The sequence below is a fragment of the Penicillium cinerascens genome (genome assembly GCF_028974065.1).
Source record: "Penicillium cinerascens strain IBT 15544 chromosome Unknown contig_1_segment0_segment0, whole genome shotgun sequence".
NCBI lineage: Eukaryota > Fungi > Ascomycota > Eurotiomycetes > Eurotiales > Aspergillaceae > Penicillium > Penicillium cinerascens.
The window spans coordinates 869,944-892,600 of NW_026695287.1; the positions used below are offsets into that span (position 1 = coordinate 869,944).

General features: G+C 48.9%; 9 protein-coding genes across 9 annotated transcripts; 5 read left to right on the plus strand and 4 right to left on the minus strand.

Moving 5' to 3' along the window:
* Nucleotides 1–277: 277 nt before the first annotated feature.
* Nucleotides 278–2,172, minus strand: ade13 (adenylosuccinase ADE13; the record flags this gene model as incomplete). The annotated part of the gene is made up of 8 exons (XM_058448950.1): nucleotides 278–528; nucleotides 586–643; nucleotides 700–706; nucleotides 759–837; nucleotides 893–1,082; nucleotides 1,132–1,859; nucleotides 1,948–2,034; nucleotides 2,121–2,172. 8 exons carry the CDS (start codon nucleotides 2,170–2,172, stop codon nucleotides 278–280), a joined length of 1,452 nt encoding a protein of 483 aa, XP_058311294.1.
* A 777-nt stretch (nucleotides 2,173–2,949) lies between these two features.
* Nucleotides 2,950–4,355, minus strand: N7498_001889 (putative polyhydroxybutyrate depolymerase; the record flags this gene model as incomplete). Its single annotated transcript, XM_058448951.1, has 4 exons — nucleotides 2,950–3,215; nucleotides 3,267–3,410; nucleotides 3,470–4,058; nucleotides 4,128–4,355. 4 exons carry the CDS (start codon nucleotides 4,353–4,355, stop codon nucleotides 2,950–2,952), a joined length of 1,227 nt encoding a protein of 408 aa, XP_058311295.1.
* A 1,158-nt stretch (nucleotides 4,356–5,513) lies between these two features.
* Nucleotides 5,514–7,348, plus strand: N7498_001890 (uncharacterized protein; the record flags this gene model as incomplete). Its single annotated transcript, XM_058448952.1, has 8 exons — nucleotides 5,514–5,698; nucleotides 5,755–5,791; nucleotides 5,857–5,985; nucleotides 6,039–6,156; nucleotides 6,224–6,369; nucleotides 6,417–6,634; nucleotides 6,697–7,155; nucleotides 7,225–7,348. 8 exons carry the CDS (start codon nucleotides 5,514–5,516, stop codon nucleotides 7,346–7,348), a joined length of 1,416 nt encoding a protein of 471 aa, XP_058311296.1.
* A 798-nt stretch (nucleotides 7,349–8,146) lies between these two features.
* Nucleotides 8,147–9,860, minus strand: N7498_001891 (Zn(II)2Cys6 transcription factor domain-containing protein; the record flags this gene model as incomplete). Its single annotated transcript, XM_058448953.1, has 4 exons — nucleotides 8,147–9,182; nucleotides 9,236–9,400; nucleotides 9,458–9,618; nucleotides 9,699–9,860. The coding sequence occupies 4 exons, from the start codon at nucleotides 9,858–9,860 to the stop codon at nucleotides 8,147–8,149; spliced, it is 1,524 nt and encodes a 507-aa protein (XP_058311297.1).
* Nucleotides 9,861–10,897: 1,037 nt separating this feature from the next.
* N7498_001892 (sugar porter family MFS transporter) lies at nucleotides 10,898–12,504 on the plus strand (the record flags this gene model as incomplete). The annotated part of the gene is made up of 2 exons (XM_058448954.1): nucleotides 10,898–11,099; nucleotides 11,150–12,504. 2 exons carry the CDS (start codon nucleotides 10,898–10,900, stop codon nucleotides 12,502–12,504), a joined length of 1,557 nt encoding a protein of 518 aa, XP_058311298.1.
* An 811-nt stretch (nucleotides 12,505–13,315) lies between these two features.
* On the plus strand, nucleotides 13,316–14,524 carry N7498_001893 (3-hydroxyacyl-CoA dehydrogenase family protein; the record flags this gene model as incomplete). The annotated part of the gene is made up of 6 exons (XM_058448955.1): nucleotides 13,316–13,432; nucleotides 13,505–13,690; nucleotides 13,737–13,902; nucleotides 13,957–13,977; nucleotides 14,031–14,157; nucleotides 14,221–14,524. 6 exons carry the CDS (start codon nucleotides 13,316–13,318, stop codon nucleotides 14,522–14,524), a joined length of 921 nt encoding a protein of 306 aa, XP_058311299.1.
* Nucleotides 14,525–15,053: 529 nt separating this feature from the next.
* On the minus strand, nucleotides 15,054–16,550 carry N7498_001894 (uncharacterized protein; the record flags this gene model as incomplete). The annotated part of the gene is made up of 2 exons (XM_058448956.1): nucleotides 15,054–16,439; nucleotides 16,524–16,550. The coding sequence occupies 2 exons, from the start codon at nucleotides 16,548–16,550 to the stop codon at nucleotides 15,054–15,056; spliced, it is 1,413 nt and encodes a 470-aa protein (XP_058311300.1).
* A 673-nt stretch (nucleotides 16,551–17,223) lies between these two features.
* Nucleotides 17,224–18,080, plus strand: N7498_001895 (uncharacterized protein; the record flags this gene model as incomplete). Its single annotated transcript, XM_058448957.1, has 2 exons — nucleotides 17,224–17,507; nucleotides 17,570–18,080. 2 exons carry the CDS (start codon nucleotides 17,224–17,226, stop codon nucleotides 18,078–18,080), a joined length of 795 nt encoding a protein of 264 aa, XP_058311301.1.
* A 1,884-nt stretch (nucleotides 18,081–19,964) lies between these two features.
* Nucleotides 19,965–21,213, plus strand: N7498_001896 (SANT/Myb-like DNA-binding domain-containing protein; the record flags this gene model as incomplete). Its single annotated transcript, XM_058448958.1, has 2 exons — nucleotides 19,965–20,157; nucleotides 20,216–21,213. The coding sequence occupies 2 exons, from the start codon at nucleotides 19,965–19,967 to the stop codon at nucleotides 21,211–21,213; spliced, it is 1,191 nt and encodes a 396-aa protein (XP_058311302.1).
* Nucleotides 21,214–22,657: the final 1,444 nt, after the last annotated feature.

Sequence of the window (22,657 nt, forward strand, 5' to 3'; positions counted from 1 at the left end):
TCTCATCTCATGATCTCCATGTCTCCCTCTTCTCTTCACGTGCATACTTTCTCAAATTTAGAATGGGTTCCAAAAAGGTTGGCTTCTATGGATGATGAGTCTACGTTCTCTATATCCTAATCGATAATGGCAGCCGATGTAATAAAGGTATAGATCTCGTTTCATAGCTCGTAACCTGCACATACACACACAACTCCTGGTCTATTTCGCGTCCCTGTCCATCTTTTTATCTTAAAAATTTTGAATGTCCTCCTTCAATTCACGCCTGAGGCCCGCTTTAAACGTACAGGGCAGCGGTCTCGGCCTTGGCAATGTTCGAAGCATACGGCTTGAGAGCGGCAGCGACCTCGGTAGTGGTGAACTTCTCCACCTGCTGAGGGGCCCGACCAACAAAGGTACGGGCGTCGAGGAGGCTCTCAAGCTCGGGGATGATGGGGTTGAAGAAGGCGGTGCGGCGGATACGTTCCAGCAGGTCGTTGTCCTTGCCCTGCTTCTTGACGTTGTCGGCGGCTTGGTGGGAGAGAACGCCTACAGACACGGATCAGTCATTATGTGAATCAAAGGCGGGAGACATCCAGCACTTACGGATCTCCTCGTGGGCATCCTGACGGGAAAGACCCTTCTTGACACAGGCCATGATGATCTGGGACAGTTAGCATTCGCAATTGGTATGACTGGATCATTTCTGTGTTTGCTCACGTTCTCACTAAGAATGATGTTAGTCGATAATCACAGGGAAAAGAACGGGCTGAACTTACGTAGCCATAAAGGGAAGCTCGTCGTTGACATGGCGCTTGATGACCTCGGGATAGACAACGAAGCCGGAGGTAACGTTGTCTGCGTACCGTTAGAATGATAGACTCGAACAACCAACTCTCATAGGAATACTCACTCAGAAGGATGAGACAGGCATCCGCAGACAGATAAAGCTCAGGGATGCTGATACGGCGGATAGCACTGTCATCCAGCGACCGCTCGAACCACTGGGCCGAGTAGGTGTCCAGGGCATCCTTGGGGAGATTCTGCAGGTGGCGACCGAGAGAGCACAGACGCTCCGAGCGCATGGGGTTGCGTTTGTAAGCCTGCAGGCCGTTAGTGATTGCAACGACTCAATGCGCTGATGTAACTCACCATGGCACTGCTGCCAATCTGGTCCTTCTCGAAAGGCTCCTCAACCTCCTTGAGCATGGCAAGGTGACGAATGTCAATACCAATGCGCTCGCAGGTGGAACCGAAAGAGCCCAGAGCGTTGCCAACGTCCACATCGATCTTGCGCGAGTAGGTCTGACTGGAGATGATGAATGCGGAGCTAAAGCCAGCCTTCTCGGTGACAAGCTCATCCAGCTTCTCAACCTTACCGTGATCACCCTCGAAGATCTGCAGGAAAGAGGCCTGGGTGCCGGTGGTGCCCTTCACGCCGCGGAAGCGGAGGTCATCGCGGGCACGCTCGAGGTTGCGCAGGTCCATCAACAGGTCCTGAATCCACAGGCAAGCACGCTTGCCAACGGTGACCAGTTGAGCAGGCTGACCGTGAGTGAAACCCAGGCAAGGGAGGTCCTTGTACTCCTGGGCAAACTGAGACAGCTTGTCAATGACAACGGCCAGCTTGGGGATGAGGATGTCGAGGCCGTCCCGGAGCAGGATCAGGTCAGCATTGTCAGTGCAGTAGCACGAAGTAGCACCCCAGTGAATGATACCAGCAGCAGCCGGAGCGACCTGGCCAAAGGCATGGACGTGGGCCATGACATCGTGTCTGCGGCGCTTCTCCTCCTCGGCGGCAACCTTGAATTCCTCGTCCTGGATGGTGGCGTGAGCCTTCATCTGCTCAATCGCATCTTCGGTGATCGGGAGGCCGAGCTCTGTTAAACCATGACTATGTCAATTGATTTTGCTTTTTCCCTTATGACGTCCAATGTCGGTCATTCCACCCGTTGTCTCAATTCGTACCTTTCTGGGACTCCGCGAGCCAGATCCACAGCTTGCGCCAGGTTGAGAAACGCATGCGAGGCGAGAAGAGGTATTTCATCTCAGTGCCTAATCAATTGGACTCCATTAATATCCTCGAGACTCCCCGGCTTGTTGAGCCCCTCATTGGCCGGGACAGAGGGAAGGTCACTTACTCGCATAGCGCGAGTTGAGGGGGGTCTGGTAGACATCGTTGTTTGCAGACATATCGCCGGTACTTGTCAAAGACACCCGGGAGACGAATTGAAAAGCAGGATGAGAAGAAAAGGGAGAATGAGGCAGTGTGTGATCTAGGAAATTTTACCTTCGAGGCCGGTTTTAGCGGGGCTTATCACGTTATCGCAGCCTCGTGGGGCAAAATCACGTGTATTACAGTTGAACCCTCGATGATCATGGTATTACTGCCTCTAACTACCTAGGTAGTGGATTTCCTACCCCTCGCCGCTTTTTGATCACCGAGTAAATTTGAGCACGTCCTGAGCCTGACCAATGCGCAGGGACGAGCGACCTAAGTAAGCTACCTCAATGAACCGCGACACTAGCCCAGTAACATTTTATACGACTAATACTCAGTTGCCGATCAGTGATTGTTTTGGAAGACGTTAGGTATATCGGAAATGAAAGAGATGTTAAATCAATAAAAAGAAGCTTTATCTTAATATACGTGATTATACACACCTGCGCAGTTATATACTCTATATAAAATACTAGTCAGCGTGGATACCCATAAGGGCTCTAACTCATTCATAGATAGAGATATGGTGTTCTGAAGAGCTACCATATAAGTGATACTAAAGAAAATACCTTTCACCGTGGCTAGCCCGAGGGCTCCTAGGAACCCCCCTGGGAGCAAGTAGGAGAGATTGTATGAGCAAACACATTAAAGAGGTGCAGTGGCCTGTGATCTGTCTTATACAATCCAAATCCTATTTCCTGTTCAATAAAATTTACCCTGCCTGAGTTTCATACTTCCTTCCACAAGGCTTAGAGGGGTAGCAGGCACTGGGCATATTCAGTGCTATAGGCTGTGCAAACGCCTTGCGCACAAGTTGTTGGACCAGTCCATCCATACCCGCCACATTGTCCATACAAGGGCGCACCAGCTCCACTGCTTCCAGAGCTGGTAGTTGTAGTTGTCGGCTTCGCCGTGGTTTTCAACGTGGTAGTACTACCCCCGCTGGGAGAGGTACCGCCGGTGTTACCGCTCATGATCTGAGCCATCTGGTTAACAATGGCCACCATTTGAACGCCTTGAAACGTTAATAAGAGTAGTTCCCACAATTTCTTCAATCTGAACTCACCTCCTATTTGGTCAGCATTGGCTCCATACCAACCCACCCAATCCCAGCAGCCGTTCGGGTTGCTTAGCTCACTGCCTCCCCAGATGCTGTGCATAGTATTGTCAGGGATTGCTTGAGGGTAGAGGATGATGATGTTGTTAGTATCTGGGGAATGAAATAGGTCAGCCAGATGGCATCGAAGTTACCAGGGTGTTTGCTCCTACCCGCCCACATGTTGTAACCTGTATTCTGAATAAAGTCCATCTGGATATTGCTATAGCTCTGCAAGCATCCATGTAGGGCAACATGCAGTTTGCAGACTGTGGAGCCACTCTGACAGTTGGCAGGAACGTAAAGATAGCCGGTTGTGTCCATGCCAGCGGCACCGTATTCACCCGTCTGGGCAAAGGAAACGACGCTACCGGTGAGGGTGCCGGTGTTCCTGGCATTCAAGGAGCCATACATCCATTGTAAGACTGCTCCAGCACCATCATAGTCACAGTTACTGATATAGGGAGAAGTGGACATACTGCAGGAGTTGTCGCCTGAGCCGTCGAAATCAGTGGGGAAGGTGTGCACGGCACCGCTTGTCGTCACGTACGATACATCAGCCGAAACATCGAAACTGCTGAGCTGGGTATGCAACGCATTCATCACGTTAGGGCCGACGGTGGTGTCTGCGGACCCTTCCCAAAGGTAAATCTTGCGATTTGCCAAGTTGCTCGTCGTGGCAATCTCATCACCGCTCCACGACTTCATGTTGGCAGTCGGCGTGGTAATGGAGGGATTTTGATTGTACATGCAGGTTGTATACTGTACGATATAGCATTAGTAAATCATTGTTGAGGTTTTTTGATTCAGTTATGTGTAGGTTCAACTTACAGCCTGATTACGGGCACAATCAAAAGGGCCACCAGCGAAAACACCAAATCCGACCTGAAAGACATTTGAATATGCCACACCGAGCTGTGCGGACATGAAGCCGCCGCTGGATAGACCAGACACGGAGACTGCAGAGGAGTCAACATTGTAGGCACAAAGAGCTGATGCTGCCTCTACAGTAATTGTAATGACTGCACCGAGCACGACCAAAGGAGCCCAATTGGTCATGGCGATTATTCAAGATCAAATTCAATTATATTTAACGAGTTGTGATTCTTGACAGCTTGGAAACCGAGGTTCTTCAGGAAACATTGTGACCTTTATATGAGAAGGGCAGTCTCACAAGTGTTCATAGATCAAAAAGGTATCATCGTAAGGATACATCGGCCAGCTGCCAAAAGCCACAATAAGCAAAACCTTCATAGATGTGCTGTCCTTGAGCACAGCGATTTGTTAAGTCTTCGCACGAAGCCTCGCCTCGTCGGACAAGGGCTAGAGCGGTGCCTGTGCGTAACCCGCATTTTAAAAGTGGCGTGCGGGGTAGAAGGTAGACAGACCGTGTGAAGAAAAGAGTCGGATCCGATCCAGCTTTTCAGGTGAACGTAGAAAGTAACGCTAGTCCGTTAGAATAAGCACTTATGGCTTGCCGAATGTTCATTTGTTTAGAAGCAGACTGTAGATGACGCCCTGGCTCCTGATGTCCAGTCGACATAAAGCAACCAAACATGTCAGTTGAAGCACAAAATAAATTGGACCCAACACGATTCTTTCTAATAGGACGGGGGTTTAACCGGCACTTGAGGTATATGCCGTTGCATTGGCCCAATTATCTGGAATAAGACCTATTTCTAGATATTCCTTAGCTCCAGCCTTGTGGCTTAATGCTGGTATATTTTCTACTAAAATTCCCCGGGGTCAAGAGGCCGGCGTGCGTCGGATCCGGTGCGACTCAGCCTAAATCTCCAACCCTTGAACCTCTCAAGTAATTTCTATAATAATAAGTTGCTTTGGTCTAGGATATTTTCTCCTACACAGACCAGGCCAAGGCTCGTATAGCCTTGATTAATCCCTTTGTTAAAACAGCACTTGAGACTTGTTAGGAATCATGTGCCCATGTCAAAGGTCCCAAATAAGCTTTTCGGATCCGATGTAAATTAGAGTGTCTAATTGACTTATGCAAAGTGCCTGAGGAAACCCCTCCTTGGAGATTCACCTTTCTACATTTGAAGCGATATGGCTTTGTAGGAAGTGCCATTGAGACGTATATATGATCTGCGCCTGTCCAGAGACTCTTCGGAGGTCACCCTTCTAGAACTTCTGATATTCACGGATTCTACTCGTCAGTCGACCGATATAGCTTGTTTATTTTTATTCTCTGGATCCACTATGTCGAAGCTTACCGCCGAAGCGACCGATCCCGTCAAGGGTTCCACCGACGATGGGCATCCACTATCCCACCGCGAGAAGCAGATCATGAGGAAAGTGGATCTGAGGCTGATCGTAGGCGCAGCTTTGGGATATTCTGTGAATTTGATGGACCGTGGTAATGTTGGAATGGCAGCCATTGGAGGGTGAGCAATGCATATCACCACTTCTTCATGTGTTTACCAGCTCACCGATCGAAAAGCATGCTCACAGACCTCGACTTTGACGGACCTCGCTACGTGAGCTTAGACATAATTTTTGGGATTTTCAATTTTCAAGCCCATCACTAACAAACTTCGTCAAGTCGCTCGTGGTTCTGATGTTCTTCATCACGTACGTGGTCTTCCAGCCACCCGCCACCGTCCTGATCCGGAAAATGGGCCCTCCATTTTTTCTTTCGCTCATGATCTTCTGTTGGGGTGTTCTGATGTTGGTGAGTTTTTTTGATTGTATTTTGAGTTTGTTTGTCACTAATTATCTCTATAGGGAATGGGATTCGCTAAGAGATGGGAAGAGATTCTCGCCATACGAATCCTCCTCGGAGTCTTTGCGGCTGGATATTTCCCAGGGTGCATGTATCTTCTCTCCTGCTGGTATATGCGATGTATGTATATGTCTACATTGCCAATGTATACCTTTTGTGTGATTTCTGATTCGTGTGAGTCAAACAGACGAGGTCCAGAAGCGCTTTGCGGTGTTCTACGGTGTGGGCTGCGTGGCATCAGCTCTAGCGGGAATTCTTGCCTTTGGATTGACAAAAATGAATGGCACTCACGGAATTGCGGGATGGCGTTGGATTTTCATTCTGGAAGGAGTGGTAAGTCGACTCTCGGTTTCGGAAACAAATGAAATCTAACCAATCAGATCACCATTGGGCTCGGTTTTCTTGTGTATATTCTGATTGTCGATTTCCCTGACAAAGCCTCACGGGGTTGGAAGTTCCTTACTGAGGAGGAATGTGAATTTGTCGTCCACCGGATCAATTATGACCGACTAGATGCTGAAGCAGAGGAGTTTACGCTTCGAAGATTCCTGAAGCCAGCGCTCGATATCAAAATATGGGCATATGCAATTATGTTCTGGTGATAATCCCAAACCTTGGCTCAGCTAGATCTTTGCTAACCGGTTCCAATTGACGGAATAGCTGCTTGACTATCAATACGTATGCCATGGCATATTTCCTCCCCATCATTCTTTCCGATGGAATGGGGTTTGGTGTCGGAGAAGCTCAATGCCTCACAGCACCGCCATGGGTATTCGCCGCTCTAATGATGTTTACGACGGCATGGGTGGGTGATAAAATCAAACGACGTGTCCCAATTCTGCTATTCAATGTATGCCTTTCACTGATCGGTCTACCCATGATGGGGCTTTTGAAACCCAACTCAGCTCGATACGTCGGTGTCTTTTTGACCGTTGCAGGAGCCAATGCAAATGTGCCCGCTTGCATGGCATGGCAGGCTAACAACGTTCGAGGCCAATGGACTCGGGCATTTTCCAGCGCCACATTGATTGCCTTTGATGGTATAGGCGGTATTATTGCCAGCTTGGTCTTCGAAAAGGGTGCACCTCAATACAGGCCGGGTGTGTTCACTGCTCTTGGGTACGTGATACCCTCTTTAGGCACTAACTAAAGCCCTGCTATTGTCATTCAATTCTAAATATCAACTAGGGCTAACGTGCTTTTCTTACTCGTTGTTGTGTCGCTGGCATTTTGGTACCGGCGTTGCAATGAACAAGCGGATCGCGGAGAGCGTATAATTGCAGGAGTGGAGGGATTTAGGTACACTATTTGAGTAGCCGGAAACGGACAATTCAACAGTTTGTCAACGGAAAGAACATTATCTTTTGATCGGAGCCTGATTCTCGGAGACATAATGGTTCTGTGTTATATGAGATGACATCGCTTCATGTGAGCTTTCAAATCGATGAGGCGCTTTTCATGCTAGCCAGTGAAGCATTCAATTTCTTCCCCACAACAACATAATACTGTAAATTTGCTACTCGCATTACGCATACAGTTTTAAAAACAGTCGCGGTGCGACATGAATCTGCGATGGCATTTGACATGGTAGCAATGTTGGCAATAAGAGTATACATACAAGTGGTGGACCAGCCCCAGCAGCTAATTATGAGACGTCAAAGCCATTCGAGCCTGCTCTGTGGCCTTACGCACCGACTTTGAAGTTTGTGGCAGCAGTTCCAGGATTTGTAACAAAGTGGACTGCATATCTCCATACGCAGCCTGATCAACTTTCCCATCATGGAAGTCCTGTTCTAACCTTTTCCATAGCAGCTGGACACCAGCCACTACGTGATGTGGGTAAGGATCAACGGCAACTAATGCAAACGGGCCGACATTGCCTTCGCCGACCTGGTTCTTGGGTATGGTAAAGTAATTGCTCAGTCCGAACTTCAAGCAGTTGAGCAAGCAACCTTCCGTGTCGGACCTTGTGATGAGCAATTCCTCCAGTATATCAGTCCTCGAGGCAATTTCAACAGCGTCGATTGTGATGAGAATGGCAAGGCTGTGGTGTACCATTAACTCGTCTATTCTCAGAACGGTGATTAGTACTTTGGTCATCGGGAGGGGTTTACAAGGCGTTCTCGAACACCAGTAAAGCGAACTTACACCAGCGAAGCTTTGTATATTGAGACAAGTACTGAAGCCGACGCTCGCATGCAGCGAGGAGTGGGCGGTAGGTGACATTGAATGTTTGGATGGCGTCCGCTACACAGGTATGTGCATGGTGTACCGCTTCCTCGCCATGACCCTCTCGGAGCGCCTCCTTGAGGATCGTGCCCATTTTCCAAATGCGAAGCTTCCATGCTTGGGCAGCCGCGATGATTTGATTTGCTGTGTCTTCGGTGATCAGCACCCCATGGGCTCTCCAGTCTTCAGACTGTTCGTGGAATATGTTTGTGCAAGTCTTGACTAGGCTCCAGCATGCTTCTGACTCCCAGCCTAACAAGCCAGCGGAGAGAACAGATGTCGTGTTGAGTGTCAGTGATGACGAGGTGTCAAACGTCATCGCGGCCCAGTAGATCATGTTCTCAATCTTCATGAAGTCGCTCCGGACCTGTTCTGGAGTAGAGATGGGAGGTGTCTGATCTGATAGCAAAGAAACTTTCGAGCCATTGAATTCTAGGCTTCTCTGACGGGCCCGAAGATATCGCACTTGCTGCAAGGCAGCCTGGACGCAGACTTGGGCGGGTACACCATTTTCTTCCTCTTCTTCTGGTATTCCAACTGGCACTGGAACCATCGCGTATAGATACAAGCTCAGCATAGACCGATAACATGGTCTATTCATTGACCTAGGAAGGCTCTTTCGTAAGTCTCGCCAGAGACGCTGAATGATCGGCAGTTGTTGGGTCTTTTGCGAGGTTGAAATAAAAGTTAAGGGTAGCCATTGCGCAGAAAATGCTTGGATTGCTTGGCTCAAGGTGTTGTCAATTTGCCATTCTTTTGTTAACTCGGCTTGATTAAGTGGCGGAAGATGGAGGTCAGCTTGGCCTTCTTTCTCCAAGCCTTTCATCAACCGGTCGAACCGTCTACAGAGAGACGAAATGCTGACAGATAGAGATAGATCGGGATTACCGGTCGTTGAATTGCCTGATTCACCGAATCTGTCACAATGTGAGTAAGCTTTGGGAAGATCATACTCAATCTAACTACTTACGCAAATGGGCAGCTGTAATTCCCCAGCCAGGAACCGAAGACTGCTTCAAAGACACCTTCATACATAGCTAATAGCCAGTCAAAAGATTCAGAGCCTAGAGGAGAGTATACTCGAGGTTCCGTCGCTACATTCCAACCATTTTCAGTCCGAGAATACTCAGTATTTCTGGAATATATTGTTAGGAGGCATTCAACTACCAAATAAGGAACACGATGAGCTTACCCGTCCATTAAATCATCTAGCGATATACTATGACGCCGTGATCCCAGCTCATATGGGGCGTTTGAGTTGGTGTTATTTGATGATGAAGGCGATAAAAGCTGGCCCTGGTCATTCGAGGAGACAGACGACCTATTAGCCTTGACAGAAGCATTTTTCATCCACTAGGACGCGGCGCTGAGGTCAGCCATATATTTCGAAGACGATACTGGGAGCCATAAAAGAGAGAAAGGGTAGGCAATACCTGAAAGCTGCAGTTTTTGTTCCGATATGCACAGCGGCTGCAAGCTTCTATCACTTGCCCTGACTTGGTGCGCTTTCTGAAAGCATCACAGCCAACACGCGAGTTTCGGCAAGCATCGCAGCTAGAGAATTGTTTTCGACGGGGGGCAAGATCGCTATGCATCGTGATAGCGCCATCCAACAGTGCACGTCGAAGAGTGCGGGTCCGAGAGATAGGATAAAATCGATTTCGGTGGGCCAACCCCCGCGTTTCGCAGCCGAATACGAACCACGGCAAATGAGGGGTTTAGATCATTTCGGGTTCCCGGCTTCACGATTGCCGAAGGCTTAGCACCTACCAATCCAATGGGCCATTTGGAAGGTGGGTAGTGCCTTTTGTCAACTAGTATTTTGTTCGCTTGGGTACGGCATCCCTCCTCATTCGAGTCACGCGGCTCAACATTTGAACGGCACAAAGCCTCAATTTCATTTTGTTTGGACTACCAAAAGATGGCAGTGTAGGGCGAAGTGGCTGAGCTTTGATACGACATCTAACCCAAATTGACCGTTGGAGAAAAGAAGCAAAAGGGGGATATTCCTTAGTCAGGCCCTAACAAGAGCCATACCTCATCTCTTGGTCCTCATAGCTCATTAAGAAAGGGATATGATCCTACTGTAGATATTGCTTCCAACAGTTTTCGAAAATGCCTGCGTGATCCCCCACCTCGCTTCTACGCAGATTCTCGGGATTTGGATCCAGGGGTCCATGCTCTCGGATCCGATGCTAATCAGCACACTCATACCGCATCGGTCGTAGCGCTTCTCGAGAAGTCGGCGGCTCATTTGTATCTATTAGAGCATTACAAATCACAAGTGCTGCTCTCCCTTCAAAACTGAGGTTCGGATCCGAAAATCGCCCCCCTCTCCCAATACCGCCACTGCTTGACCGCCACAGTCACATCTGGAGTCGGATCCGGGGGAGCTCGGACAAACTTTGCCCAGTTTGAGGAAATGCGGGGACCAAGCGTGTGGAGTCGATATGGCTAAGCATCGCATTGGATGCTCAGGTCGGGCAGGTCATGATAGGTGCTGGATCCCGACCTTCAGGGAGCGCGGTCTGGTCGGCTTCGATCATCTTTAAATGGACTGGTTTGCTTGCTCTGGATGTTCACCATCCTGATTCCGGGTCTGTTCCCAAACAGAATTGTTTTCACCTTCAACATGGCGCGTTTTTTCGGCCTACGCGGCTCAAAGCTGCACTTGGCCATTTGGATGGAGGCCTGCTTCGCCGTCGTCATCTTCGGCTACAATCAGGCCAGTGCCGGTGGCGTGCTTGGTGATCCGACCTTCAGTCTTCAGTTCCCCAGAATGAATACTATTTCCACCACTGGATCTCTCCAGAAATACAATGCCAGGATCCAAGGTGAGTCTACGGCGAAGAAGCCTCAAACAAGACAATTCTGATCGAGCCAGGAACCGTTGTCGCCTTGTATACTTTGTTCGGTGTCTTTGGTGCTCTTGGATGCACTTTCCTTGGGGATCGACTAGGTCGTCGAAAGACCATCTTTTTCGCCAGCGTTGTCCAGGGTATTGGCGCTATTCTCCAAGCTTCCTCCTTTGCCTTCGGCCAGTTTATCGTGGGAAGAATTGTGCTCGGTCTGGGCACGGGCGGTATCATTGCAACAGTCTCGGTCTGGCAGTCAGAAGTCTCCAAAGCTGAGAATCGGGGTGAGCACGTTTCTGCTTTTGGAATCTTCTGCGGCTCGGGGCTTGCTTTGGCCCTGTGGATTGCCTTTGGCATGTCCTATACACAGCCCAGCTCTGTCTCATGGCGATTTACACTGATATTCACTCTGTTTCTATCGATCCTGGTGTGCTCGTTTATCTTTTTCTTGCCCGAGAGCCCTCGCTGGCTCTGCAAGGTGAATCGCTGGGAGGAGGCCAGAGAGATTCTGGGGCTCCTCTACGATGTCGAGCCCCACGGCGAGACGGTCAACAAAGAGATTGAAAGCATCCAAATTTCCCTGGAACGCGCCCGCAAAACAAACATAGGTGCTATGTTCAAGATGGGTCCCCAAAGGACCTTCCACCGCGTGGTTCTTGCCGCTGTCGCTCAGATTTTCTTGCAAATGACCGGCGTCAATTCCATTGCATACTACGCCCCAAGTATCTACCAGGAGCAGCTCCACTTCAGTCATACGACTTCAGCAATTCTGGCCGCAGCATCGCAGCTTGTCATGGTGCTCGGGGCTTTCTGCTGCTCATATACCGTAGATCGCTTTGGTCGTCGAAAGCTCATGATCCTCAGCGCCTCGGGCATGTCGATATGTTTTGCTTGCCTTGCAGGTCTGACGTCACAAGCAACTAATTCGGCTGCATTGAAGGCGGCTGTGTTCTTTCTATATCTCTACTTCTTCGTCTACGTTCTCGGCTTCTTGGGGCTGCCTTTCCTCTATGCCTCAGAGATCGCCCCAACGCATCTTCGGGCAGCCACGTGTGGTCTCTCCACCGCAGTCTCCTGGCTTTTCAACTTCCTGGTCGCCGAGGTCACCCCCGTGGCGTTTACCGACATTGGCTGGAAGTATTTCATTGTCTACTGCTGCCTGAACGCGGCTTTCGTGCCCACAATCTACTTTTTCTTCCCGGAGACAGCTGGTCGCTCGCTTGAAGAGATTGATACAGTCTTCGAGGCCACAACTTCGATTTTCGATGCCGTGTCTGTAGCCAACAAGCTGCCCAGGCGCGACTACAGTGCGTTTCTTCGGGAGGAGAAGGGGGAAATCGATAGCGAAGGAAAGAGTGCGGACGCTGTTCATGTCGAGGTTTGATGGCTGGACAAAAATATTTCAGATCACTGGGAGTTTAATGCAAGGGTGTTCGGTACCGATCGCTTCCTACGGCTGGTGCTTTCTGGATTCCTGTGTATTTGATTGAAATGTTTAATACGAAGCTTTTTTGGAACTTTCACAATTACAATATGAAATATGCCACAGTAGGATTAATGTGAAGTCAATTGATCCTATTGCATTCAGCAAAAGTTTACGATATGCACAATCATAACTCTATAATATGAATTCTGCCTGTTCATAGTCTGTCGACTTTCCAAGGCCAGTGCCTCCAGATGTCCGCGTCGCCTTTTAATTTCGTCGCTTTTTGCCGACTCGAAAGATCATACGTACATCTCATCTCGCGCAATATACCACACAACTTGAGATATTCAGTGTACCCCATGACTCCATGATGCAACAATCCAGTTTCAGCGGGGAAAGGGGGGCTACCGGCAATTGTGGTTCCCCCTGCTAAGGTTTGCGCACACCCCACCTCGGATCCGATGTGGAGCAGGGTCCATGGATTTGTCCAAATCAACAACGGCAATCATTTGCCTTCGGAACCGAGAGGACGTATAGGCCTGAGCTATTGACTGGACGTCATTCGACTATCACTGTGATATGAAGATCCTACGGCGATGGATCAGTGCCCATTTTTAGCGATCGGTCACCTTCCAAGGTGGGAACCGAGGTCACTGCCCGAATCTCCGCTATAACTACCATCATTGCCCCTTCTTGATAAGTCATATTGAGAGCACAATTGATAACTTGCAGCATTATCTTTCAAGCACGGAACGGGGCAACTTGAAAAATGAACGGCAACATGAACGGCAACATGAACGGCAACATGAATGGCGATAGGCATCATCCCGAAGGGTCGGTGGTGATCATCGGTGCCGGGACTCAGGGGAGACGGCTGGCTTATATGGTAAAATCAATGTTCACTCTATTTTGATCTCCGGATTTTCAAATACTGATCAATCAACTCTCGGCCGCTCAGTGGTCAAGAAGGGGAGGACCCGTTTCTCTTATTGATCTCCAAGAGCAACAACTCAAGGATGGGTTAAAGTACGTACAGAAACTGCGAACGGAAGCGAATGACCTTCCGGGGTCTTGGGGCGAGGTTAGGATTTCTCACCCGTCCTCGCTGGGATCCGTGCTGAAAGATGCGTGGCTAGTCATCGAGGTATGTGGACCGAGAGAGTATCATGGCCATCGCTAAATGAAGATAGTGCGTGCCCGAGAGACTGCCGCTTAAGCAAGAGGTCATTACCCAGATCGATTACCTTGCTCCAGAGAAGGTGGTAATTGCCTCGAATTCCAGCAGCTATGGAATCGGTGAGATTCTCGTTGGACTCAACTTGAAGCACAAGAATCGAGTTTTGAGTGCGCACTGCTGTATGTGGAAAGAGTCCCCAGTTCTAAATGATATTATTGCTGACACAAATCAAGACTGGCCTCCGGAGACGACGGGTATGTGCAAACTTGATCCTGTGGCATTGAGCTGACATGTTCAATCCCGACAGCTATCGAGATCATGGGTCACGACGAGACCGATGAGTCGCTCATCTCACTGGTATTGGACCAATGCAGAGTCCATGGATTCTCTCCATTTCATGTGAGACAAAATTCGATTGGTTACATCTACAATAGGTACAGTTATGCCAGGCCATTTGCCGTCTTGGAATTCTTAGCGCTAACAATTAACCTGCGAAGAATCTGGGCTGCGATCAAGCGAGAAACCCTGCTCGCACTCTCTGAGGGCGTATGCACGCCCCAGGAAGTCGATGCGATTTTCAAAGATGTCTTGAAATCTCCAAAGGGGCCGTGTGAGATGATGGACGTTGTTGGTTTGGATGTCGTACTTGATATCGAGAACCACTACGCTAACACACGAAGCGGGGTCCCGATTGAGCCGCGAGATTATCTCCGAAAGATGATCAAGAAGGGAGGCCTAGGCGTAAAGAGCGGCCATGGATTCTATGATTATAAGGATACGGACGGAGAGATTCGCTCTTGAATCATCTGATTATGACTGAGATCGGCCGCAACATGTATTCAATTCTCCAAAATTCTCCAGTTCGATATCACGCCACAATAGCCTATAAGAACCTAAAAGAACAGCATTATATCTATAACTAGCCTATATTGCAGCACCAGTCTGTACTAAATTATACGCCTAGCTAATGTAGTCTCGCGTTTCCTCATGTGGGACAGTAGGCCATTTGGTAGATTGGAAAAGGCATCGTGTCTAAACGACAGTGGGAATTCGAAGGCCAGATATCAGAAAGTCTCCATACGTACGGGGAAGGCTAAATGGATACAAAGATCCTGGGTAAGAGTAGAAGGTTGGCACCTTCCCTGGTTGGATCTGTTGCCAAGCCTACAATCATGCGGATCAACATGCAGCGGCAGAGCATAATAACCACCAAAGTAAAAAATCACATAGCAAAGACTAAATGCCACCTCGTCGAAGTCAAGTAATCCTTCAAAGATGATCTTCGAGAGGGTCTGCTTGGACCCTTCAAAGTGTGCAGAGGCGACGGCCATCACGTTTGTCCAATTGTAACAAGATCCTCCGCAAGCTGAGACGCTACTGCAATATTCGCACTCTCACTGATGCCCTGTAGTTGCTTGATGACCCATAGGCGATTTTCATAACTGACAATGGGAGATTTTCCGACAGTATACAAATTCCATATCAGCATATACCCGCCCGACACGTTCGGTTTTTGGGGTTTAATTGCATCGGGGAACGATACAAGGCCTAAACCCTGTGGGATGCTGGCCAGTATATCTTCTATCCGTCTTGAAATAATTTGCATTGCGTACTGCAGCCTTGATATAAGATTCAAGCGGCCCTCAGCGAAATAAGTCGGATCCTCGGCAAGGATCTTATTTATGAGCCAGCATATAATCTCGCAAACGATGATTTCAACCATTCGCGAGTTGTTCCAAAGCCTGATTGCCCATGACGTTTTGTATAGGCTATATCGACCATTACAAGGTATGAACTCCGTGCTCCCACAGGGCTCCTGGATAGTTGTGTACGGTTCTTGGATAGCGAGGATATCAAGAACAGATTGGAAGTCGTCCTGAAGCGTAACTGATACTTCTAGGAAGTAAAGCCAAGACATATGTCTAGGAAAACGGATGCCATTATGCTTGGCTGCGACGGAGGCGAAAAGGGTTGCACACCGTGAGGCAAGGACTCCGAGTAACCAGCATGCATCCGAGGAGCTTGTATACTTGGTTGCCTTCTCCTGCAGCTCACACATGTCATCCGGAAAAGGCTGAAGGCATTGAATACAGACAGCCGACATATCCGCGCGTACCTGGTTGAACATCAAAATGGCAGGCCTACGGGAAAATTGAGATTCACCTCGTGCAATCACAAGCGCTGCAGCTCCTTTGACATGTTGAGCCCACGACTCAAGGTTTGAGACATGCTCAAAAACCCCAAGCGAGATCACTGACATCAAAGTGCTGTCCTTAACTGACTCAACGGGGGATGCCAAGGCATTGTTCACATGGTTGATCGCTTCGGAGTACTTGGCACGTGCATGACGGGCAAGCTCGGGCTGACAAGTTGCCAAAGCCAGGAGGCCCACGGCCGCCATACTGGCAATAACGGTCGGATGCTCAGCATCGGCTGAATATGCGGTCGGGATATAGTTGAGATATCCGCATGAGGGGACACGGCCACCGGCGACAAATTCTTGTAGGAAATAGTTCACGCCTATCTCGTCGAGACTTGGGTCTGGGGCCAATAGGATACCCCCAGTCGCGACCCTATCCGTTTTTCGGATCTTCCTGAACCGTTGAATGGTGTGGTTTGTCTGGTCACGGAAGACTAAGTCCCATGTATCACGGTAACCAACGCAAGTTTCATGCGCGCGAATGCACTGACCACATTGGGGAAACTGCTTGTCGCACTATTTCGCCACGTTAGTGCCGACACCACTAAGATAAGAAGGAAAGGCCCACGCGTCGCTTTATAGTGCGGCAATTCTCGCAACTTCTAGATGTTCTTGCGCAAGGCGCATTGGATTTGGACATATTAAAGAATACGTAGATGAGTGATCAGGGACGAGGGCAAGACAACGAAGAGAGGGTTGCTAACTGGAGACTTCCATTCATCAACCGAGCTGAAGTCAGCTCAAGGCGGTTGGATTGACCTCGGAAACGAGCTACTGCACACTGCCACTTTGAGTGTTACAAGCTTTCACTCTCTTGGCAGCCCCGGCGCCAACGTGAGACCGGTGTAAAAAACTTCTTGAAACCCAAAATGGCCCCCAATGGCCCCCACTGCGAGGCTGTGTGACGAAGCACGCACTAGCTCGAGGTGATCTGCACTGCTATACCTAGCGGGGCATCCAAGAAGCCGCTTTTGGGCCGCAAACACTTGGGGCTGAAGATTGAGCGCGGTGATTGGCTGCCCAGCCTCTGATGAATACCTGCCCACGCTAGTCCCTTTTGGGTATCTCAGATGCAGAACCAGTCAAGGCTCGGATTTGAAGTTGTGGCTTGGTGACGTTCTATAAGGGAGGCAGTGGGAGAATCATTACTGTGTGTTTGAAAAGACACATAAAGGAGCCCAATTTCCGCTGTCAAGGGGAGCACAAAACGCTAAATTCTTTCTTTCCTCCTCCAACCAGTATCTTTTTCAAACCTCTCATACGATTTCGTCTTGTACTACCCCTCCCTATAGAGCATATAATGGGTGCCATTACCTATGAAGATGGTATAGCTATCCTTCAGCTCATCGTTTTTCCTTTCATTCTCGTCGCGTCCCTTTTCATCTGGAAACGGACTGGCTGGAGAGTCGGCTCCAAGATCTGGCGATATCCCTTTACTCTCTCTCTTATTCGACTTGCTGGCAGTATTGCTACATTGTATTCAATCAATCATGAAACGACAAAGGTCAGAATTGCCATATTCGTGTGTCAGCTCATTGGCATTGCGCCTCTGTTGCTGGCTTATGTCGGAATGCTGAGATTAATGTGAGTCGGTGATGGCGAGGCTCTTCAGCCTGATGCATGTGGTCTAACAGTTTTCTATCTAGTGATTTGAAGAAATCGATTCCCCCTCTTCTTCTTCTATTGGTGACTCTTATGGCCTTTGCCGGCCTAATGATTGGTATAATCGGAGTCAGTACTGCCGATACGACAAATGGCTACACTCCAGGCACGCTCTCCAAAGCAGCTATGGGCCTCTTTCTCGCTGTATACGTGATAACCATGCTCCTTACCACTTGGCTTTTCTATACACACTCCTTCACAATGCTGAGGTATCAGAAGAAGTTATTCCTTGGTACTGCATTGTCTGCTCCCTTCCTATTGGTTCGCTTGATCTTCTCGGCCCTGGGTGATTACACCTCTAACAAGACCTTTTCGATGGAATCATTGGCCGAGAACAACCACACCAGCCTCACTGCTTACTTGTGCATGTCTGTGCTGGAAGAGATCATCTCCATGGTTATTGCCATGGTCTTTGGTGTATCTGCTGTTCTGGAAGCAGACTTCGTGAAGCCTACTCCGGAAGCAGGCCGGGAAGAGAAACCTGATGAAGTGTGACCACATATGAAAAGGTTACGTGACAGGTTTTTTGAGATATCGGTCATCTTATGTTCAACATCAAACAAGTTCCTCGCCACGATTTTTTGCCCTGAATACTTCCAAAATGTCGTCGCTGAGACCATGACGCAAAATCACCGTCGACGCCAAAAAGTTTGTTTGAAAGAGGTTTTTCAACGGTTGGTGTGCTTGAAATTGTGAAGTTGCCGCTGGACCAGCTCGCGCTATGTTGCTTCACCTGAATTGTTGTGGTCGATGAAGCAATGTGTTCCGGACGGATGGCGATAAGTTGTTTGATCGGTATGGGAGATTCCATTTCAGTACTATGGGAATAAACTCAAGAGTAGGAAGGGAGAAGGTCAGAAGAGGGGAAGAAAAGAGGTTGAAGTTTAGATGTTGATGAGATGACCGGAAAGGATGGCACTCCTGTTAATTAGATGTTTCATTACTTTATTAAGCATGGCGTTGAAATTGTATTACCACTAATATGTATGAAAGTAATGCCAAGATTTCGGTAACTGGGGAGGGGGAGGGGGATTGTAACGTGGGGGCCACTGTAATAGGGGGGCTAGTATAAACTCAGAAATTGATAAAGGACCATGATTACGTGGAATTGATTTCTCGTTCTCTACTGCTATATTGGCGCTAGGGAGTACTGCCGACGAACCACCACTGAGAAGTATCTTACTTGGTCTGATTTTTGGAGGGGGAGGGCTAAGTCCCTGCTTTCTGTGTCAATTATATACGAGCTCGAATAACATAGATCATTACTTGAGATTGAATTCAGAAAAAAGACACCCCTGAGTCTTTACAGCAATAGATGAAGCCTGCCTCTTAGCCTCGACCAACATGAGTCGCATATACCTTAGTAGGTGTTATTATTAATGATCGTTCACTTGAGAGCAGATTCTTTCTGGCGCCACTAAACTTTGTCTGTAGTAATGGTGACGGTAAAACTGCCGCCTCGGGAAGTGATCGGCTCCCGGAGCACAGGGTGAGTTAGTCACCCCGCCGCCCTGAGCTGCTCCCTGAGCAACCTGAGCTGCTCCCTGAGCGACCCTGATTTACTCCCTGAGCAGCCTGATCGCTCACCCCAATGCTCAGGCCGACCGGCCCATTCGATCTCATTCTACCTCTCCGTTCTTTCACATGCTCCGACAATAACCGCACTGCTGCCTACTCGTGCTCCTGGGAGCGGAGCTAGGAAATGACGTATTTTCGCGGTGCTATAGTAAATTTCGGCTTGGTCTTCGAACTTTCAGCTCATCAACCAGACTTTCAACTTGTATGAGATGTTAGATATCCCATCATCTACTCTTTCCTTCACAATGCAGGCTCCATCCCGCCGTCCATCCAATAGACTCTAACACAAATGCCCTCATTGCCTTCGAATCTCTATGTCCGGGGCTGGCTCGATCCCAGGAACATCAAACACTGCCTCCATTGGGCAAATATTCTCAGGTTCCCTGTCATGGGCATCGACTGCATCGATACGCCGTGCTACGAAAAGCGGAGACATCAACCATCGGCCCGAGTATAAATCCGAAAAGAAGTCCCCCACACAGTCCATATCATGTTAGCGTTCCTGGGAAGGCTTCTTCCAGTCTACCCACTACGAGATAGAACGGGGTTCAATTGGCCGCCGCAAAGGGTCGAGAAGCTGTGCCGATCACACATGTAGTCTCATTACCATGCTGCATTAGTTATTGGACCGAAAACTTTGCCGATCTTCTTACATTTCGCTTCATAGTGCAACGGGGGCGAAGACGCCTGGAATATAAAAAGTCCAAGGGTCACTTTCATGCGGCTTTCCCCCTACATCGTGTTAACTCCAATTTCGCCATCTCCCCCTTCAACTCTCCTCGTAAGATCCTTGCGTTCACCATGGTAACGCTGAACCATCAAAAGTTCTGGCAGCCAACACCGAATTCCCCGCAAAGGTGCTCTTCGGTTGATACGGAAACTCGGACCATTGTTATAACAGAGCAGCTGAATACGTCAAGAGAAAGCTGCGAAGCAGGCGGCTACAGCCCGAAGAACAATGTGCCAGTAGAAGAAGGCAGAGTAATGAACTCCTGTAAGTTACATCTTCAACGATTTGCTCCAAGGCGTTTATATTGACACGTTATCCCCAGCATCGGAGACTGGCCGGCTCTCTCGACCTGTTGCGCCTGACGCTTATCCCGATGATGCACCAGCCGCCGATAATTACCCCGGATACCCCGAAGAGGTTGCACTTTATCCTTCCTCCCGAGTCAGTAGTACGGCATCTGTGACTGGCCTAAATGGACCTGGAACAACGAGAGTCTTCGATGTTTTTGAAGATGATCACATGCAATTTACTCCAAGTCGAAGAAAACGTGCCTTGGGGAACCCAAGTAACCCCTCCCCGAAACGACGCCGGTACCCGGCTTCAACTACCATCAATGCGCCTAAGTCACGAGGAAGACGAATGAGTCAATCAGAAGCCGAAAGTTCGTCATCTTATAGCGAAGATGACTATGCAGACAATCATCTAGTCGGGCTCGGGAATGCGATCAGGTATCTGAAACGTTTTTACAGCCTAAGTACTGTCGAGGCCAAGTTCTCTGATGATCTTGCCGATGCCGATATTCTCAAAGGAAATCTTGCGGTAATCCAACTTGCAACTGAAACATTGCAGCACGCATATGGTATCATTGCAACAAGCACCCTATCAATAGCGAACCCTATTCGACAAGCTACGACCGTACAAGCACGACAAATTACCACGCGCGAAAAGTGGACTCCTGAGGACGATCGTCGTTTGCTCGATCTGAAAGACAGCCAAAAATGGCCATGGGGCCGTATCCATGAAAAATTTCCCGGAAGAACTCTGAACGCAGTCAAACAACGTCATTCCGGGCTCTCAAAGCAATCCAAGAGCCCCTCAAGCAAAGAAAATCACTCAAGCTTCTCCGGTCGACGTGAAAACTGCACCCAGAATGTCCGAAGAAGCCAAAGGCTGGATCGGCATCATCAACTCAAGAATACAAGGAGCGATGCCTGGCGCCATCGGAGGTACACCTCGCGAGCTGAGAAACATTCTGGTGTGTCAAATGCACCAAGGCTGGATTGCATAGATCCCCAGCTACGAAGCCTTAGCAAATTCTAAAATTCATTCATTGAATTATGCCAGTAACAAGCTCACTACGTGGACTCTGTGATTTGAGTGGCAAGAATTACACCCTGAATGCGGCCATCGCTACACCCCTTATGGGTCGGGGGGCTATGCATGTTTAGAGCTGATTCAATTACCAGAATAATGTTTAACGAGCAGTCTTTATTGCTTTTGTTACACGCTCTGGTTTTTTGACGTGAATGTTAAGGAAAGGCCCGGGGACACCGGAGAACTTCAACCATTTTTTTCACCAATAAGTGTCGCAAGCTTAGCGTAAAATCGAGTTTGAGATCAAGGACGAATCTAAGAGGTGGATCAATAATTACAAATAAATGGTAATTTCATTCACTGACTTTGAATGGAAGGCAATATGTTGTGGATCTTCACCGTAACTGTTGAAACAAACCATTTGAAAAGCTAGTAAATATAAATGCTGAGAGTGTGGCGTGCATGGGGAGTTAGCAGATCCCAGGAAAAGGTTTACCCGCTCCTGGGGGACTTGTTGCTCCTAGGAAGGCAACTTGCATTCCTGTGGACTGACTAACATGTTCCTGGGAGACTTGATAGCGGTGCTAGAAGACATTAATCTCCTCGAAGCTCTCAAGACTTGTGCATATTTACGGTACCTGGCGGAATCGAAAAAGGTCGATGGAAACCGGCGAAGGATGGAGTCTCATCCACCAGGCCCTAATGGGAACGAGAAACCTTTCAAAATCATCCCTAGCCCGTTCGCAGCCTCTCACCCCACCGCCGAATCCACTTTGCCGCATCTCAACCACCTACTTAACTATCGTAGCCAGAGCTATCTCATTTCAACACCAGCTCCTCACTGGTATCACGCCCCATCAGCTTGCCCAGAATGGGCTCTATCACCAAGTCCGCGCTGGAGTAGGCGACATCGCTTGCTGCTTTACCTGAAGGCCATCCAGCAAAATCCCACCGGCGATTTATCGAAAATACACAAAGAGGACTGCTTATGGCAAGTTACTATATTTACCATTATTTGCCCTGACCTAAAATCGTTTTTACCGTCTCTACCTCCTCACTCCTATGCGCCCTCCTCCGCAATTCCATTTACTTAGTTCACCGCTATCGGATCTAATTCTCGACCCAAAACTTACCCGGCACCAGCAGCTCCTACACCCGTGAACCAAGCGGAACTCAACCTCGAGACCCCTACCGAGTTACCACCCATTAGGCTCGAACCAGAACCGCTCGCACAGCGACCAGCCATCTGTCCTCCACAACCCATCCAACCAACCCCGACGACAGCCTCAACCCCCCAACGCCAACAATGTACCTACGCCTCTGTTCTCCAGCAGCCTACCACATCTTCACCGCCACCGACCATTAGACCTCAACCCATACCTCCCAACCTCACACTTACAATTGAAGATTTTCGCCGCCGTTTCCACAACAAACCATCGCCATTTGAGCT